The sequence below is a fragment of the Dipodomys merriami genome, unplaced genomic scaffold (genome assembly GCF_024711535.1).
Source record: "Dipodomys merriami isolate MVZ:Mamm:240054 unplaced genomic scaffold, mDipMer1.0.p SCAF_1023, whole genome shotgun sequence".
NCBI classification, from domain to species: domain Eukaryota; kingdom Metazoa; phylum Chordata; class Mammalia; order Rodentia; family Heteromyidae; genus Dipodomys; species Dipodomys merriami.
In genome coordinates this window covers 224,890-243,929 of record NW_027202298.1, presented here as the reverse complement: position 1 = coordinate 243,929, position 19,040 = coordinate 224,890, and the positions used below count along the sequence as shown (strand labels likewise).

Below are 19,040 nucleotides of genomic sequence, written 5' to 3'. Positions count from 1 at the left end.
CAGACAGACACAGACAGACAGACAGACACACCATACACACACAGACACAGACAGACACACCAAACACACACAGACACAGACACACAGACACACCATACACACACAGACACAGACAGACGCAGACACACAATACACACACAGACACAGACAGACACAGACACACCATACACAGACAGACACAGACAGACACACCATACACACACAGACAGACAGACACAGACACACAGACACACCATACACACACAGACACAGACAGACACAGACACACAGACAGACACACCATACACACACAGACACAGACAGACACACCATACACACACAGACACAGACAGACACAGACACACAGACACACCATACACACACAGACACAGACAGACACAGACACACAGACACACCATACACACACAGACACACCATACACAGACACACACACACACACCATACACACACACAGACACACACCACACACACAGACACACCACACACCATACACAGACACACACACAGACACACACCACACACAGACACACAGACACACACCATACACACACAGACACACCACACACACACAGACACACCACACACCATACACACACACCACACACACACACACACCATACACACACACCATACACACACAGACACACCACACACACACAGACACACCACACAGCATACACAGACACACCACACACACAGACACACACACACAGACACACCACACACCATACACAGACACACACACAGACACCACACACACACCACACACAGACACACACCACACAGACACACCACACACCATACACAGACACACACACACACCATACACACACAGACACACACCACACACACACACAGACACACCACACACCATACACAGACACACACACAGACACACACCACACACAGACACACACACACACACCATACACACACAGACACACACCACACACACACAGACACACCACACACCATACACAGACACACACCACACACACACAGACACACCACACACCATACACAGACACACACACAGACACCACACACACACCACACACAGACACACACCATACACACACACAGACACACACCACACAGACACACCACACACCATACACAGACACACACACACACCATACACACACACAAACACCACACACACACACAGACACACCACACACCATACACAGACACACACACAGACACACACCACACACACACACACACACCATACACACACAGACACACACCACACACACACAGACACACCACACACCATACACAGACACACACCACACACACACACAGACACACACACAGACACACCACACACCATACAGACACACACACAGACACCACACACACACCACACACAGACACACACCATACACACACACAGACACACACCACACACACACAGACACACCACACACCATACACAGACACACACCACACACACACACAGACACACCACACACCATACACAGACACACACACAGACACCACACACACCACACACAGACACACACCATACACACACAGACACACACACCATACACACAGACACACACACCATACACACAGACACACACACCACACACACACACACCATACACACACCACACACACACACCATACACATACAGACACACACAGACACACCACACACATACAGACACACACAGACACACCACACACATACAGACACCATACACCACGCATACACAGACACACACACAGACACACCACACACATACAGACACACACCATACACCACGCATACACAGACACACACACACCATACACACACCACAGACACACAGACACAGACACACACCACACACATACACACCACACACATACACAGACACACACACCATACACACATACACACCACACACACACAGACACACTGGTGCGTGGGAACGCAGTTCGGCCTGTTAGTGATTTACCCTCGGTGAAACAAGACAACTCCATGGTTGTTTTCACCAGTGAAAAAGGCTTTATTCAGGGCCTTAAACATGAATATCAGGGTGTGGGAGGGAGCTGGGGCTTGATACCGCCTGGAGGACTAGCTTTACAAGCCAAGAATCGGTGAGTGGAATGCTTGAGAAAAGGCTAGGGAGCGAGGGCTGGGCCACCCTGCCAGGATTCCTGCTGCGAGGCCAGGGTGATGAGCCGGACCTTTGCTCAGGACACACAGATGTCCTGTGAGGTGAGGATCCCCATTACATGACTAGTATCAAGTAGCTCCTGGATGGGGAGGGAGTTCTGCCTGCAGAACTTGAGTTTACAAGATTGTTCACTGTTAAACCTCGGTGGTGGTTCTGTGGTGCTTTCTGAGACCAGGAGATAGAGACCCTATCCTTCCCGATGCTTACATTTCAAAGGAATGGCTCTCTGGTTGTTGAGAATGATGCCCCTGAATTGTGATATGCAAACATCTTAAAAGGATAACTGTAGGCATTTTTAGTAAGTACTATAAGAAAGAGATATCAGAAGTCAATTACTAGGTGTTGGCCATAATAAATAGCAAGTTCTGGTGACAGCACTGTGCTTTCTCAGTCAGGCTGGTGTCATTTTAGGGACATGACCATTGCTGCTAGCTAGAAGCAGAAAGGTCTGTTTTTCTTTGCTTTTATGCTGGCCATGGAGCTTAAGTATGGGCCTGGGCACTGCCCCTGAGCTTTTGTGCTCAAGGCTGGCACTCAGCCACTTGAGCCACAGCTCTACTTCTGGCTTTTTGGTGCTTAATTGGAGGTGAGAGTCTCAAAGGATTTCCTGCTTAGACTAGCTTTGAACTGCAGCCTTCAGATCTCAGCCTTTTGAGTAGCTAGAGTTATAGGTGTGAGCTACCAGTTTAAAACAGAAGTTTGGATGGCAGTAGTCTATGCCACAAGTTCTACATTTCTTAGTCCTTTCCTTCCATCCCCTAACCCCAGGAATAATAACTTTTTAAAAAAAAAGTGGGGGGGAGGGTTGGCTGGGCAGCAGTGGCTCACACCTCTAATCCTAGCTACTCAGGAGGCTGAGATCTGAGGATCGTGGTTCAAAGCCAGCCCGGACAGAAAAGTCTGTGAGAGACTCTTATCTCCAACTAACCAACTGAAAACCGGAAGTGGTACTGTGCTCAAGTGGTAGAGTGCTAACCTTGAGCTGAGGAGCTCAGGGATTGCGCCCAGATCCAGAGTTCAAGCCTCACAACTGACACGCACAAAAAAAGGTTGAGAACACAGCTCAATAGTAGAGTGCTTGCCTAACATGCAGGAGCTCCTGAGGGAGGAGGGTAGGACCAAATATATCCCTTCTAAAAAGAAAACGTAAAATGTTTGGGGGGCTCCTGGGCTCATACTTGTAATCCTAGCTATTCAGGAGGCTGAGATCTGAAGATGTTTTTGAAGTCAGCCCAGGCAGGAAAGCCCACAAAACTCTTATCTTGAGCTAACCATCAAAAAGTATGATATAGAACTGTGGCTCAAGAACAAAAGTGCCTAAGGACAGCACCTAGGCCCCGGGTTTAAAATGCCTAGGGACAGTGCCCAGGCCTCAGGTTCAAAACGCCCAGGGACAGCGCCCAGGCCCCCGGTTCAAGCTCCAGGACAGGCACACTGAAGAGGAAAAGAAGGAACTTTTTCCAAAAAATCGAAAATTTTAGTTTTAAAATGTCAGAGTGACCTGTGCCATTCTATTTGATCAGTAGGACCCTAAGTCTTAAATAGATAGCTCAAATGTATAATTCCATAGTCTTCTATGTTTTTTTTTAATTAAGGGGTCATACAGCCCATATTAAATAATACAGAGAAGTCACAAATGCAGTTTACTTGTTCTATACTACTTTAATTTTGTAACACTGGAATTTCACTGCCGTGACTCGGTTTAACCCACTGTCTCTTATCTACCCTACCCTGAACTTCTCAACCATTCTTGTTCAGCACTACTACTACAGTTCCTATGTCCACAGACTCTGATACCTGTGCATCCATGAATCCTTAGCAATTCAAGCTGCTTTTACTTGTCCAGGTCTTTGATGGATTTGGGTGGTGGGAAAATACAAACTCCCTTAAGGATCCCATCCTAAAGTTCAGCAGCATTTTTTTTTTTTTTTTTTTTTGTACTAAGGACTGGACGTGGGGCCTGTTGGTTGCAAGGCAGGTGCCCTACCACTTGAGCCACTTGCTCTGTCCTCTCTTCTGTTTTTCGGACAATGTCTCTAGCTGACGAGGCCGACACGGCATTCCTGATGTCCTCACTCACCTCCTGGAGTTAATTCTCAGCCACTGGAATCAATTGTAATTTTTGTCATATATAGGTCATAATTTCCCAGGGTTTTTTCTGCTAGGTTGGATGATGTTCCATTGCTAATTAACCCACAAGAAGTAAGACTTAAGGGGTGGCTCAAGTGGTAGAGCATCAGCCATGAGCAAACAATCTGAGCGAAAGCTTGAGGCATCAAGTTCAAGCCCTGGAACTGGCTAAATTAAAACAAACTGTGGCTAGTGATTTCCATTATTGGACAGTATAGTTTAGGGAATGCCTTTATCATAATGATCTCGTACACACTCAACTTTGACATCTTCAGTACAACACAAAAATACTTCTCAGTACCCACTGCCATTACTGTCATCTCTACTTCTTCACTTCCTGTTTGTTTTTGCAAAATATTTATGCCCCCATAAAATCCGTATCAACTTCTGCTGCCAGTCTACAGAAATTGCAAATGTAAATCACAGACATCTGGCTCTGGGTTATTTATCTTATTTTGTATCTTCTCAAGTCAACATCCTGGGTTTCTTCTTTGGTAGTCAGCTACTGCATTCCTTCACAGACTGTCTTTACTGTCTATTATGTGCCAGAACTTCAGGTTGTGATTTAATTTTTGTTGTTGTGTTGGTCGTGGGGCTTGAACTCAGGCCTGGGCACTGTTCCTGAGCTGGGTTTCTTCTTTGGTAGTCATCTGGTGCATTCCTTCACAGATGGTCTTTACTATTACGTGCCAGATTTTCAGATGGTGATTTAAAAGAAAGTTGGTTTTTTGTTTTTTGTTGTCTGTCATGGGGCTTGAACTCAGGGCCTGGGCACTGTCCTTCAGCTCTTCAGCTTAAGGCTAGCACTCTACCACTTGAGCCACAGCACCACTTTCCGGTTTGGAGATCAGTCTTATGGACTTTCCTGCCCGGGCTGACTTTGAACTGCAGTCCTTAATCTCAGCCTCCTGAGTAACTGGGATTACAGGTGTGAGCCACTGGCACCCCGCTGTGCTATATACTTTTCCTGAGCTTTGGACAGTCTCATGCTGTGTATTTTCCTGAGCACCCTCACCCAGGTGAGTGGCTCCAGCCCCACTGTGGATGAATATTACTTCTTCCGTGGTGCTGTGTCCATACATTCCTCATAGATCACACCCTGAGATCCAGAAGTCTCACAGATGCCACTGGTTTATTCTAGGTGAAACCTAGTTTACTCCAGATTTGCTAGATTGCATCCCCTTTTTCTAAATCCTACCCTTCATTTAAAATGTTGAGAAATGCTTTGATAACATTTTAATTGCATTTTCTTTCATCACTTTTGATGGAAAATGGTCTGAGAGAGATCTTAGTGCTTTTGCTTCAGCTTAGCCCTGATTCCACCCTACTTCAAGAATCGTCTACATTGGCTCTGTTTAGTAGCACTTTCAGTGATGATAGAAATTTCTACATTTTCATCTGTCAGTAGGATAACTACTAGCCATGTGTAGTTCTTGAGCTCTGAAAATGTGGTTTGACTGAGGAACTAATTTCATTTGGATGTTGTAGGGGAGAGCAGGACACTGTGTCCCTTTGTTTTCTTGGCTGGGTCTAACTTCCTGGGTTCAGGATCCTCAACCTCTTGAGTCCCTGGGATTTGAAGATTTGAACCTCGATCCTCAGATTCTAGCCTCTTGCCCAGGCTGGACCGGCACCACCAGAGTACCAAGGGAGGAAGGGGGAAACCATAGTTTTAGAAGAGACCTGCTTCCTTTTCCTTCCTTCCTTTCTCCCTCCCTCCCTCCATCCCTTCCTCCCTTCCTTCCTTCCCTCCTTCCTTCCTTCTTTCTTCCCTTCCTTCCTCTGGGTTCCAGTACTAGGGGTTGAACGCAGGGCTTAGGTGCTTTCTCTTGGCTTTTCTGAAAGGGTGTTCCTTTACCACTGAGTTATACCCCCACTTCCTGCTTTTTGGTGGTTAATTGGAGGTAAGCATCTCATGATAGACTTTCCAACCCCAGCTGGTTTCAAACTGTGGTCCTAGATTTCGGCTTTTGAGTAGCTAAGATTAGAAGCATGAGCCGCTACTAGCCAGCTGCCCTGCACTTGTCCGCAGCCCTTCACTCAGCAGGCATCTCTGACGTGGGTGGAGTCAGGGAGCCCAAAGGCTCCACGAGCAAGAGATCGGCTATTATTATATTATCTAATATAATGTTGTTGACAGTTTGCTCTGCTGTTTTCCTGTTTTGCTTCTGTCTTCTACCATCTATTCTAGCTTACATTTATTCTGCCTCCTATTCCCACTTCTTTTTGGGAGGAGGATGGGCTTGAACTTGGAGCCTGGCCACTGCCCTGGAGCATCTTTGCTCTACCACTTGAGCCACAGCGCCACTTCCAGCTTTTTGGTGGTTAATTGGAGAAAAGAGTCTCACAGGCTTTCCCATCCCAGCTGGCTTTGAACTGCGGCCCTCAGGTCTCGGCCTCCTGAGTAGCTAGGGTGACAGGTGTGAGCCACCGGCACCTGGCTCCTTCCCCCACTTCTTTTGCCGTTCTGCCTCTTCAGGTAGTGATCACGTATTTGGTCCGTTAGGCCAGCTCTGCACTATTTTTGTTTTAGTTCTACCTATTAACCTCTGTTGCTATCTCATTCTGCTTAAGATAGAGGCAGAGGTGGGAATTTGCAGGCAAGCGGGGGCGCTCACTTCAGTGCCTGGCATCTCCACGCCAAGTGCTGCCCACGTCTAAGCAGAGGTAAGCCACTCACATGACAGCGGCCTTCAGTGTGTCCCCGTCTCTCCCCTCTTCAAACGGTGATTTCCAGTCAGTTTGGGACATTTGCTCTGGAACCCACACCAAGACTATGTGGCGCCTCAAAGCCCAGTACTGCCCAGTGGACCGTCAGAATGCTCTTTGCAGAGCCTGGAACCACGGGGAAGCAGGCTCCGAGAGAAGTGGGCGGGCCGAAGTGGCTTTGTATTCACAGCCTGTGGCTTTTTGATGTGAACAGCCCATTGTGTCAGCTGCGACTTTGTCTTCTCAGACCTGTGGAGTGATCCAAGAGTCAGTTGGATTCATAACTCCAGGTCTCTCACCTCTTCTGTGTCAGTCTTATTCACTCATAGCTGCGACACAATACCGGAGAAAATCCACTTAAAAGACAAAAGGTTTATTTTGAGTGATGGTGTCAGAGGTCTCTTATCCGTTGCTCCGCCGAGTGAGGCAGAATGCATTGCAGTGGGTAGGAGGTGACGGAGCAGAGCCTCATCTCAGGGCAGCAGAAAGCGGAGAGAGGAAGAAAGGGTCTTCTGGGGGCGATACACCCTCTTCCAAGGCATGCCCCCAGGGCAAGCAAACCTGTGAAACTGCAGCATTTCCCTCAACCACCCTGCTGGTAGAACACCTCTGCACTAGGCCAGACCCTTCGAGCCTTCCTGCTTTCTCAGGATAGACCCAGGGTCCTATGCCTTGTCCTGCCAGAGCCTGGCTCCAGCGCTGTCCCACATCGCTCTGCTGGAGCGTGAGTGCAGGCGTCATGCTCAGCAGAGAAGGGTGTGTGTGTGTGGGGGGGGACCCTGGCTCTCAGGTTCAGGGCGGGCGAGGGCCTGCATTTATACTGCACTCTGGCACATTCTAACAGTCTGCTTTCAGAGGAAGCCAAAATTCTTGCCTCCAGTGCTAAATATTTGCTCTGCCATACATGCTTCTTTAGAACTCTGTTGACTCCTTTCTTTACGAGGACTAACGCAGTCTGTCTTCGCTAGAGCCCTTCTTGCCTCCATGCTGCGTTCCCTGTAATCCCAGGAGCCAGGCTATGGGGCATCTCCTCACACCTTCTCGGTGCCTGGGGGCTGGCGTCCCGGCTCAGGGGAGGAGCTCGCTGCAGGGACTCAGGGGCAGACACCCCGGGACAGGCCTCCTCTGGGGCAGCGGGGAGCAGCGCCTGGTGGCTTTTGCTGCAGTGAGCGGCAACGCTGTCTGGCTTCTCGAAGCGCTTGCCGCAGAAGTCGCATGGGAAGCGCAAGGTGGCTGCTGTCTCTGCATGCTTACGCCGGTGCCAGTTCAGGGAGGCCTTCTGGCGGCAGGTGAACCCGCAGATCTCACACCTGCAGCAGGGGCGGGGGGGGGAAGGAAGGGGCTGCGGGCTCCAGGGATTCTCCTGTACCCCACTGCCAGGCTGTCAGTGCCGCTCCCCACGGCCCCAACACACTGCAGGGGTTCTCCCCGTGTGGATGCGTCTCAGACACCCCCACACACACACCCCCCTCCCCCCCCACAGCCCTGCGACCCTCCTCCCCAACACTCACTGCAGGGGTTCTCCCCGTGTGGATGCGTCTCAGACACCCCACACACACCCCCCTCCCCCCACGGCCCTGAGACCCTCCTCCCCAACACTCACTGCAGGGGTTCTCCCCGTGTGGATGCATCTCAGACACCCCCACACACACACCCCCTCCCCCCCCACAGCCCTGAGACCCTCCTCCCCAACACTCACTGCAGGGGGTTCTCCCCGGTGTGGTAGACACCCCCCCCACGGCCCTGAGACCCTCCTCCCCACGGCCCTGAGACCCTCCTCCCCAACACTCACTGCAGGGGGTTCTCCCCGGTGTGGTAGACACCCCCCCCACACACATGGCCTGCGACCCTCCTCCCCGACACTCACTGCAGGGGTTTCTCCCCGGTATGGTAGACACCCCCCCCCCACGGCCCTGCAACCCTCCTCCCCGACACTCACTGCAGGGGTTTCTCCCCGGTGTGGATGCGTCTGTGGATGACGAGGTTACTGCTGGTGCGAAAGGACCGGGCACAGAACTCACAGATGTAGTCGCGGGTGTCTGTGGGCACAGGAGGGGAGCTCCAGCCACACCCTCCTTGCCACCCCTGCCCGCCACTTCTGAGACAAGGCACAGTGCCGCTGGGCAGGAGGCCTGAGCTCCGGGAGCCGTCCAGACAGCTGAGCGAGACAGGCACACAGGAAGCAGGCCTGGCTAGACTGCTGCATGGTCATCAGCTGCGCTCTCTTCAAGTGGAGGTGACCTGGGTCCCTACACTGGTCTTGGTCCGCGGAGAGTCAGGGAGTGGAATGCCTAGTCCGTGTGCGTGGTTAGGAAGCGGGCTCATGCAAGCGGAGGGTCAGGGACTGGAATTATAATTTAAGCCCAACCCCAGGGACCCCCGCATGTGGAATCATCTTCCCACCAGGCTGGCCTACCTTACTTCTCCACATCCCCTTCCCTGCCTTTCAGCCCACTAATCTCTCCTTTTCCTGTACCAACCCTTCCTATGGGCTCCAGTAGCCCCTGCCCGTTGCCATGGTTACTGCATCTCCAACAGCTCTCACGGGCTGCTGTGGCTTTCTCCTGTACCACAGCCTACAGTGCAACAGCTGTCCTTGTCCTTGCTTCTCTGAGTGCCTTCAGGCCTCTCCGCTAACCAACGCAGCCTCCCCCTGGGCTCCCGGCTTCACGGCTTCACGCCGTCCGCCCGGCAGCCACCATCCTGCCTTGGGGCAGCCTCACCCCCTTTGGTCCCGGACACGCCTCCCCCACCCCTGCGGTGCAGTTGGCAGAGCGGCACCCGTACCACCAGCCCTCCTGTGACCAGGCTCCTCTACCTCGTGACTCCAGACCCCCAGCCCCATTACTGCCTCCGCTCTTGGCCATTCACACTGCCACACTGCCTGCCCCTTCTCTCCGTGCACTCTGCTCTGCTAAAGCCCAGTACAACCCCCCGGCCTGCTCTAGACCCGAACCCAGGGCGGCACGGCTCCCCGTGGCCTCTCCTAGCGCCTGGCCCTGTGCGCGTGCGCTCCCCTGGCTAGGTCTCTCTCCGCACCTTCTCCGTCGGCATTCTGCAGTGCTCTTACGCTTTAAAGTCAACGTGTGCATGAGCCTCCCACTGTCTACACCGTCGGGAGCCCGCTCCACTCTGGCTGTCCTCGCTACACTTCAACCACTTGCCGGTTCTGTCTTGTTCTCTAATCTAGGAAAACGTCAGGGCTACGTTTGGTGGGATGTTTGGACCCTCACCTTAGTGTGCCCTGGCTGGCAAGTCGCCTTCTGCACTTGTGTCTTCAAATGCCTCTTCCGTTCCCTTCCTCTCCTCCCACCTCAGGCCTTTTCTCCACTACCTCCCTACGCAGGAACATTCTAGCCGTACACTCTAGCTGTACATCCTGCTCAAATTCTACGTTCACGTCTTCTGGAAGCTCGGGCTGGAGTCCTGAGTCTCCCCAAGCTCCTTGTCTGCCTTGGGACTAGCCCACTCTTACCCACCCAGCCTGTCTGCCACCACCCCCACACACACGAGCCTCCAGTCACTGCTCACTAACCAGCATCTCCATCCACGCGCACGAACTCAGGAGCTCCCTGCCACCAACACCCAGTTCCACCCATCTGGAGGCCCTGTTCTCCACAGTTACAACAATCTTTTTGAAAGTCAAAGCCAACCTTATCTCTGATGCTCTCCTTGCACTCAAAGCTAGAGATGCCATCCTGACTCTGACCTTTGCTTAGAACACACCAGACACCACCTAAGGATGTGTCCGTGTGCTGTCCCCCGTTGCTCACTCCTCTCAGGTCTTCGCTAGAGTTTTCCTTTTCCTTGCTGGTACCAGGGCTTTAAAACCCAGGGCTTCACACTCCCTCGCTAGCCTGGCAACATGAGCCACACCTCCAGCGCCACTTGTTGCTGGCTAATTGGAGTCTTGGGAACTTTTCCACCTGACTAACTTCAAACCACAGTCCTTTGGATCTCAGCCTCCTGAATAGCTGGGTGTGAGCTACCAATGTCCAGCAACTTTTCTACAGAAGCAGCTTGTCCTTCGTGTCCTACTCTTCTGGCTTTCCCGTCTTTCTTAGCCCTCAGTGATGTCTCAGAGGAGCGTATGCTACCTTCTTTGTTCATGACTGTAGCAGACACGTGGGCATGGAAGGGGGGAAGAGAGTGGTTGCTCAGGGGAGGGAAGGACGCCACCGCGCCACCCACCGCGGAGCAGCGCAGCTCCAGCTCTCACCACTGTGCAGCTTCACGTGCTCCTTCAGGTGTTTCTTAAAGTTGAAGGACTTCCCGCAGGCTGGCTCCGGACAGCAGAACGACTTCTGGTGGAGGTGCTGGTACTTCTTGTGGTGCTGGAAGGAAGGTAGCGGTGGAGAAGGTATGGGGACTGGCTGAGCTGACCCAGCCAGCCGGGGCCCAGACGCCCTCCTGCTCCCCACACCGCAGCCATCCGCCATTGCCTGACCCTGACCCTGACCCCGTCCTCACCTAGCCAGCCTGCCAAACTGCCCTCTTCTGTGCTTGCCTCCCATCCACCCATTTCCTCGCCACACCCTGCAACGTTTTGCAGTGTTCCTGTGCCAAGTACCACTCTGGGCACATTCCTCCTTCCCCAGCACAGGTCCAGTCGGCAGAAGGAACACTGTTTGGGTGACCGTGTTTATTACATCAATATGCAGCTCGCTCTCACTCTCTAAAATAACTTTAATGGGTAAGGGCTCCCCCCCCCCTTTTTTAAGTGCCAAAGATCTAATCTAGGGCCTCAAATACTGTAGGCAAGTGTTCTACCACTCAGCTATACCCAGCCTGGGCCATGGGCCTACATCAACTTTAATCCTCCATTTATCTTTTCATCAGATCTAGTTTTGCATTTTGGATCATCATCATATTAGAGCTCTCTCCCCTTTTTCATGATCCTGGTTTACCTCCAGCTTAGTCTCCTCCACAAAGCTCAAGCATGACCTGTTCCTGCCAAATGTCCTTCTTATAGTCTCAGTGTTGCATTGGGACTTTCCCCATTTCTCCATGACGCCTTGCAGTCCCCCTCTGGCCCTCGGCCCCTCACCCTCAGGGCCTGCTCCGCTAAAGGTCCAGGCCCAAACTCCCTGTGTGGTGTGGTCTTCCCTGCTCAGGAGATGCCTTTCAAGCCACGTGGCCAGGCGGGCTGGGTCGGAGCTCAGAGCTCCAGCTAGCACCAGCAATGTGTGCCTCAGGGCCAAGTGGGAATAACATCAGCACCGCGTCCCTCCCCGGGGGTGTGGTGAGGGCCAGGGCTCACATTCCCTGTCAGGCCACAGGGCCCGAGGAGCGGCACTGAGCGGCACTGGAGCGGGGTGCTGCCTGCCTGAAGCTTGATGTTCTGCCTCCCCGATCATTTAACGATTATTACAGGAAAGCTGTTGGCTTCTGGACTCTCAACACACCCCAGATCGTCTCCTCCCCCTGCTTTTTGTTGTTCTTTTAGTGGTCCAGGGACACATCCAGGTCCTAGTACATGGTAGGCACTGAGCTATGCCCCTAGTGGGCTTCCTTTCTTCAGCTTTTCCCCAGTCGCAGTGGCCGTAGGCCTCAGTCTGGCCCCTCACGTTCAGATACTGCCGGTTGGAGAAGATCCTTCCGCAGCCAGGGAAGTCACAAGGCATCAGCTCTCTTCTGGCAGCTTTCCTGAGGGAGGAAAGTGAGGAACAGCAGGACTCCTACCTGCTCTCCTCTCCTCCCCTCTCCCCTCCCCTTCCCAGAGTCCTAGTCCCCAAATCCTACCGAATTCTCCTGGGCCCAATCTGTGCAGCGTCCTCATCACGGGCTGGGGCTGGAGCTGACGGCACCCGGCTCCCAGCAGGGCTGTGGGCAGCAAAGAAGGCACAGAGGGCCTCTAGGGACGCGCACTCAGGACACCCCTGCACTCCACCTGGGCCAACAGGTTACCTGGCCAGAGGCTCCGTCTGCCGGGCTGCCAGAGGCGTCCCGCTCAGATCAACTCGGGAACCCGCCGCGCGCGCGGGTGAAGAGCAGCCAGCAAGAGGAGTGGGGAGAGCCTCGGGCGCAGGCGCCGTGCGTGCCGCCTCAGCCCGGGAGCCAGCAGGGGCGCGGGGTGGCCTGCCGACGTCTGGTTCACTGCTAAAAGGAGAACCGGAGCTGGAGGTGACCCCTCTGGGCGCGCAGCGGGTCCTCCCCAGCCCTAACTGCAGCTAACAGATCTCAGATCCCCATCCCGGCTGGCTTTGCTCACGGCCTCCATCCCCCCCACCCCCGCCACAGGACCGCCCCTCTCCTGTCCCACAACCCCAACTGGCTCATCTGGGGAGGAGCTGTAGGTCCACGGGCTGGCGTCGCTGAGCATCTCCTCTTCATCTCCATCCCCCTCATCTTCCTCATCTTGCTCCTCTCCGGGGGACGGGACGGGCTCTGCTGGGGGTGCTGCCCCCCTGGAAGCCCACGGAAGGCAAGCTTGAGGTTCTGCTCCCACCCCTGCTACCTGACAAGTCCGCCCCGCCCGGCCCCGCCCAGGCCCCGCCCGGCCCCGCCCAGCCGGCCCCGCCCAGCCCGCCCGGCCCCGCCCAGCTGGCCCCGCCCGGCCCCGCCCCACCCAGCCTGCCCGGCCCCGCCCAGCCCGCCCGGCCCCGCCCAGCCGGCCCCGCCCAGCCCGCCCGGCCCCGCCCAGCCTGCCCGGCCCCGCCCAGCTGGCCCCGCCCAGCCCGCCCGGCCCCGCCCCACCCAGCCCGCCCGGCCCCGCCCAGCCGGCCCCGCCCAGCTGGCCCCGCCCCGCCCCGCCCGCCCGGCCCCGCCCCGCCCCGCCCAGCCCCGCCCAGCTGGCCCCGCCCCGCCCAGCCCGCCCGGCCCCGCCCCGCCCCGCCCCGCCCAGCCCGCCGCCCGTGCTCACCCGGGCAGTTTGGCTTCTTGAGTTCTCTCTTGCTCAGACCCCAAACCTGTTGGCACAGACAGGGTCAGAGGGAAGGAGCGCTGGGGCCACGCAGTGAGGGGGTTCTGAGGTCTGGAGGAGGAAGGGAGGGCGCGGGCACAAAGGCTACTGGGACGGGGGAGGGGATTTTGCCTCGCAAATGATGCATCACATGGGTTTTTTTAAAGTATCACCAGGACACCTTAAAACATTATATTTCTAGTAAAATTGCATCTTAAAGCGCAGTCCCTCCAGAGACGGATTCCAGCGCACACGGGTGAATGTGACCGTTTGCACCCCTAGGCCTGGCTGCGTTTTGTATCGGGGTGGTGTGAGGGGTTCTCCGCAGCCCTCCCCAGCCCAGCCTACCTGCCGGCTTCCCGCGCCTCCTGGGCTCCGGGCGCGGGGCCGGGGCCTGCGCGGACTCCGTGGACGCTCCGGGGGACGCGGGGCGGGGCGAGGGCTCCCAGGAGAAGGTGTGGCCCGCGGAGCACTCCCACACGAGGCCCCCGTCCCGGCCTCGGGGCCCCCGGAGCCCGGGCACCTGGCTGCATTCCCGGCTGTGCGCGTGCGACAGGAGCACCAGGCCCTGCAGGCCCTGGTGCGGCCTGGGCTCGGGACCTGGAGGGCGGCGCGGGTCAGGCCAGGCCGTGCTGGGAAGAATGACCCCCGCCCCCCCCCCCCCAGCAGCCAGCACCCACCTGCGCAGAGGACGCAGCCTGGAGAGGCGAACCTGCGGACAGAGGCTGCGGTCAGAGCTCTCAAGGCCCGCCTGCGCGGTCAGCCCACAGGACCAGGCATGGACGCCGGCCTGGGGGAGGCCAGGGATGGACTGGGGGAGAGTGGGGCTGGCCTGGGGGAGGGCTGGGGCTGGCCTGGGGGGAGGGCTGGAGATGGACTGGGGGAGGGCTGGAGATGGACTGGGGAGGGCTGGGGATGGACTGGGGGAGGGCTAGGGATGGACTGGGGAGGGCTAGGGATGGACTGGGGGAGGGCTGGGGATGGACTGGGGGAGGGCTGGGGGAGGGCGGGGATGGACTGGGGGTAGACTATGGATGGACTGGGGGAGGGCTGGAGATGGACTGGGGGAGGGCTGGGGATGGACTGGGGGTAGACTGGGGGAGGGCTGGGGGAGGCCAGGGATGGACTGGGGGAGAGTGGGGCTGGCCTGGGGGAGGGCTGGGGCTGGCCTGGGGGGAGGGCTGGAGATGGACTGGGGGAGGGCGGGGATGGACTGGGGGAGGGCTGGGGGAGGGCTGGGGGAGGGCTGGGGATGGGCTGGGGGAGAGCGGGGGATGGGCTGGGGGAGAGTGGGGGCTGGCCTGGGGGAGGGCTGGGGATAGACTGGGGGAGGGCTGGGGATGTGCTGGGGGAGGGCTGGGGGAGGGCGGGGATGGACTGGGGGTAGACTGGGGATGGACTGGGGGAGGGCGGGGTTGGACTGGGGGAGGGCTGGGGATGGGCTGGGGGAGGGTGGGGATGGACTGGGGGAGGGCTGGGGATGGGCTGGGGGAGGGCGGGGCTGGCCTGGGGGAGGGCTGGGGATGGGCTGGGGGAGGGCTGGGGATGGGCTGGGGGAGGGCTGGGGGAGGGCGGGGCTGGCCTGGGGGAGGGCTGGGGATGGACTGGGGGAGGGTGGGGGATGGACTGGGGGAGGGCTGGGGATGGACTGGGGGAGGGCGGGGCTGGCCTGGGGGAGGGCTGGGGATGGACTGGGGGAGGGCTGGGGATGGGCTGGGGGAGGGCTGGGGATGGACTGGGGGAGGGCTGGGGATGGACTGGGGGAGGGCTGGGGATGGACTGGGGGAGGGCTGGGGCTGGCCTGGGGGAGGGCTGGGGATGGACTGGGGGAGGGCGGGGCTGGCCTGGGGGAGGGCTGGGGATGGACTGGGGGAGGGCTGGGGATGGGCTGGGGGAGGGCTGGGGATGGACTGGGGGAGGGCTGGGGATGGACTGGGGGAGGGCGGGGGATGGACTGGGGGAGGGCTGGGGATGGGCTGGGGGAGGGCTGGGGATGGACTGGGGGAGGGCTGGGGATGGACTGGGGGAGGGCTGGGGATGGACTGGGGGAGGGCTGGGGATGGGCTGGGGGAGGGCTGGGGATGGGCTGGGGGAGGGCTGGGGATGGGCTGGGGGAGGGCTGGGGATGGGCTGGGGGAGGGCGGGGGATGGACTGGGGGAGGGCGGGGGATGGACTGGGGGAGGGCGGGGGATGGACTGGGGGAGGGCTGGGGCTGGCCTGGGGGAGGGCTGGGGATGGACTGGGGGAGGGCGGGGCTGGCCTGGGGGAGGGCTGGGGATGGGCTGGGGGAGGGCTGGGGATGGGCTGGGGGAGGGCTGGGGGAGGGCTGGGGATGGACTGGGGGAGGGCTGGGGATGGGCTGGGGGAGGGCGGGGATGGACTGGGGGGTGGACTGGGGATGGCCCCGCCCCTCCGCCGCACCGGTCCAGCAGGAAGGCGGCCAGCTGCGAGTGCAGCGCGAAGCCCAGCCGCTCCTTGAGGCGGCACCAGCGCTCCGTGTGGCCGCCCAGGCGCACGCGGCCCTTGCTGCGGCGCGCGTCCAGCTGCCGCCGCTTCTCCCGCCGCCGCTCGCGGGACGCGTCCGCCTCCGGGGAGGCCATGGGCCGCGCCTGCAAGAGAGGCCGCGCCGTCGGGGCTGCGGGGCGGGGGGGGGGCGGGGGGCGCTGCGGGACGGGGCGGAGGGGGTCTGCGGGGGGGGCGCTGCAGGACGGGGCGGAGGGGGTCTGTGGGGGCGGGGCGTTGCGGGACGGGGAGGAGGGGGTCTGCGGGGGGGGCGCTGCGGGACGGGGAGGAGGGGCGCTGCGGGGGGGGCGCTGCGGGACGGGGAGGAGGGGCGCTGCGGGGGGGGGGCGCTGCGGGACGGGGAGGAGGGGCGCTGCGGGGGGGGGCGCTGCGGGACGGGGAGGAGGGGGCCTGCGGGGGGGGGGCGCTGCGGGACGGAAGCACGGGGAGATTCAGAACAAAAGCCCGGGACTTCCACCGAGAGGCGTCCACGGAGGACGGGGCCCGGGGTCGGGGCGATCCCGGCGGCGCAGCCGCGGCGGGACGGAGGCCGGGGCCGCCCCGCCCGGGCCCCAGGGGCGTCCGCAGCCGCCCGCTCCCCGCCGGGCCGTTTCCCGTCCGCCGGGCCTTACCTTGGCGCCCGCCGCCTGCCTCGCCCCGATGCGCCTGCGCCGCCCGGGCCGCTGGGACGGGGCCCACCCCGCACGCGCGCCGCCGTTTCTCCTTTAAGAAGAACCGGACCCCGCGTCCGAGGCGGCGCCGGGAGGGGCGGGGCCCCGGCCGGGGGGCGGGGTCTGCGAGGGGCGGGGCCCTGCGTGCGCCTGCGCACTGGGCCGTGCGCGCCGCCCCTGCCGGGGCTGCGGTTCTCCGCGTCGCCGAGCCCCGCGGAGCCGGCGCGGGCATCTCGCTGGCCAGCGCCTCCGGGCGCAGTGAGCTAGGGCGGGTCGTGGTCCGCGCGCTGCGGTCCCGCCGCCCTCGCGTCCTCGCCCGGCCCGCGGTGACGCCCGCGTGCGAGGCCGGTCAGGGCCGGCCGGAGCCGCCGCGGGCCCCGAACCCCCCCACCCCCCCCCCCGCGGGCCCCGAACTCCCCCCACCCCCCCGCGGGCCCCGAACTCCCCCCACCCCCCCGCGGGCCCCGAACCCCCCCACCCCCCCCGCGGGCCCCGAACCCCCCCACCCCCCCCCGCGGGCCCCGAACCCCCCCACCCCCCCGCGGGCCCCGAGCCCCCCCACCCCCCCCGCGGGCCCCGAACCCCCCACCCCCCCGCGGGCCCCGAACCCCCCCCACCCCCCCGCGGGCCCCGAGCCCCCCCACCCCCCCCGCGGGCCCCGAACCCCCCACCCCCCCGCCGCCGCGGGCCCCGAACCCCCCCACCCCCCCCCCCGCGGGCCCCGAACTCCCCCCACCCCCCCCGCCGCCGCGGGCCCCGAACCCCCCCACTCCCCCCGCGGGCCCCGAACCCCCCCACCCCCCCCGCGGGCCCCGAACCCCCCACCCCCCCGCGGGCCCCGAACTCCCCCCACCCCCCCCGCGGGCCCCGAACTCCCCCCACCCCCCCCGCAGGCCCCGAACTCCCCCCACCCCCCCGCGGGCCCCGAACACCCACCCCCGCGGCGTCCAGAGTGCAACAGACCCAGCCGCCCTCCTCCGCCGTCTCCTTCATGGCAGGAGTCTCCCGTCCGCAGGCCGTGTCCGTGTCCGTCCGTGTCCGCAGGCCGTGTCCGTGTCCGTCCGTGTCCGCAGGCCGTGTCCGCAGGCCGTGCCCGTGTCCGCAGGCCGTGTCCGCAGGCCGTGCCCGTGTCCGCAGGCCGTGTCCGCAGGCCGTGTCCGCAGGCCGTGTCCGCAGGCCGTGTCTGCAGGCCGTGTCCGCAGGCCGTGTCCGTGTCCGCAGGCCGTGTCCGTGTCCGCAGGCCGTGCCCGTGTCCGCAGGCCGTGTCCGCAGGCCGTGTCCGCAGGCTGTGCCCGTGTCCGCAGGCCGTGTCCGTGTCCGCAGGCCGTGTCCGCAGGCCGTGTCCGCAGGCCGTGTCCGCAGGCCGTGTCTGCAGGCCGTGCCCGTGTCCGCAGGCCGTGTCCGTGTCCGCAGGCCGTGTCCGTGTCCGTCCGTGTCCGCAGGCCGTGTCCGCAGGCCGTGCCCGTGTCCGCAGGCCGTGTCCGCAGGCCGTGTCCGTGTCCGCAGGCCGTGCCCGTGTCCGCAGGCCGTGTCCGTGTCCGCAGGCCGTGTCCGCAGGCCGTGTCCGTGTCCGCAGGCCGTGCCCGTGTCCGCAGGCCGTGTCCGTGTCCGCAGGCCGTGTCCGCAGGCCGTGCCCGTGTCCGCAGGCCGTGTCCGTGTCCGCAGGCCGTGTCCGTGTCCGCAGGCCGTGTCCGCAGGCCGTGTCCGTGTCCGCAGGCCGTGTCCGCAGGCTGTGTCCGTGTCCGCAGGCTGTGCCCGTGTCCGCAGGCCGTGTCCGCAGGCCGTGTCCGCAGGCCGTGTCCGTGTCCGCAGGCCGTGTCCGCAGGCTGTGCCCGTGTCCGCAGGCCGTGCCCATGTCCGCAGGCCGTGTCCGCAGGCCGTGTCCGCAGGCCGTGTCCGTGTCCGCAGGCCGTGTCCGCAGGCCGTGTCCGTGTCCGCAGGCCGTGTCCGTG

General features: G+C 60.3%; 1 protein-coding gene across 1 annotated transcript; it reads right to left on the bottom strand.

Annotated features, from left to right (window-relative positions):
* Positions 1 to 1,979: 1,979 nt before the first annotated feature.
* Positions 1,980 to 17,147, bottom strand: LOC138809238 (zinc finger protein 692-like). Its single transcript, XM_069995733.1, has 12 exons — positions 17,050 to 17,147; positions 16,337 to 16,524; positions 14,595 to 14,626; positions 14,263 to 14,514; positions 13,876 to 13,921; positions 13,289 to 13,420; positions 12,921 to 13,112; positions 12,756 to 12,836; positions 12,581 to 12,659; positions 11,233 to 11,347; positions 8,953 to 9,052; positions 1,980 to 8,323 (listed from the first exon to the last, which is right to left on the bottom strand). The coding sequence occupies exons 2-12, from the start codon at positions 16,513 to 16,515 to the stop codon at positions 7,978 to 7,980; spliced, it is 1,554 nt and encodes a 517-aa protein (XP_069851834.1). The 5' UTR covers positions 16,516 to 16,524; positions 17,050 to 17,147; the 3' UTR covers positions 1,980 to 7,977.
* Between the last annotated feature and the right edge of the window lie 1,893 nt (positions 17,148 to 19,040).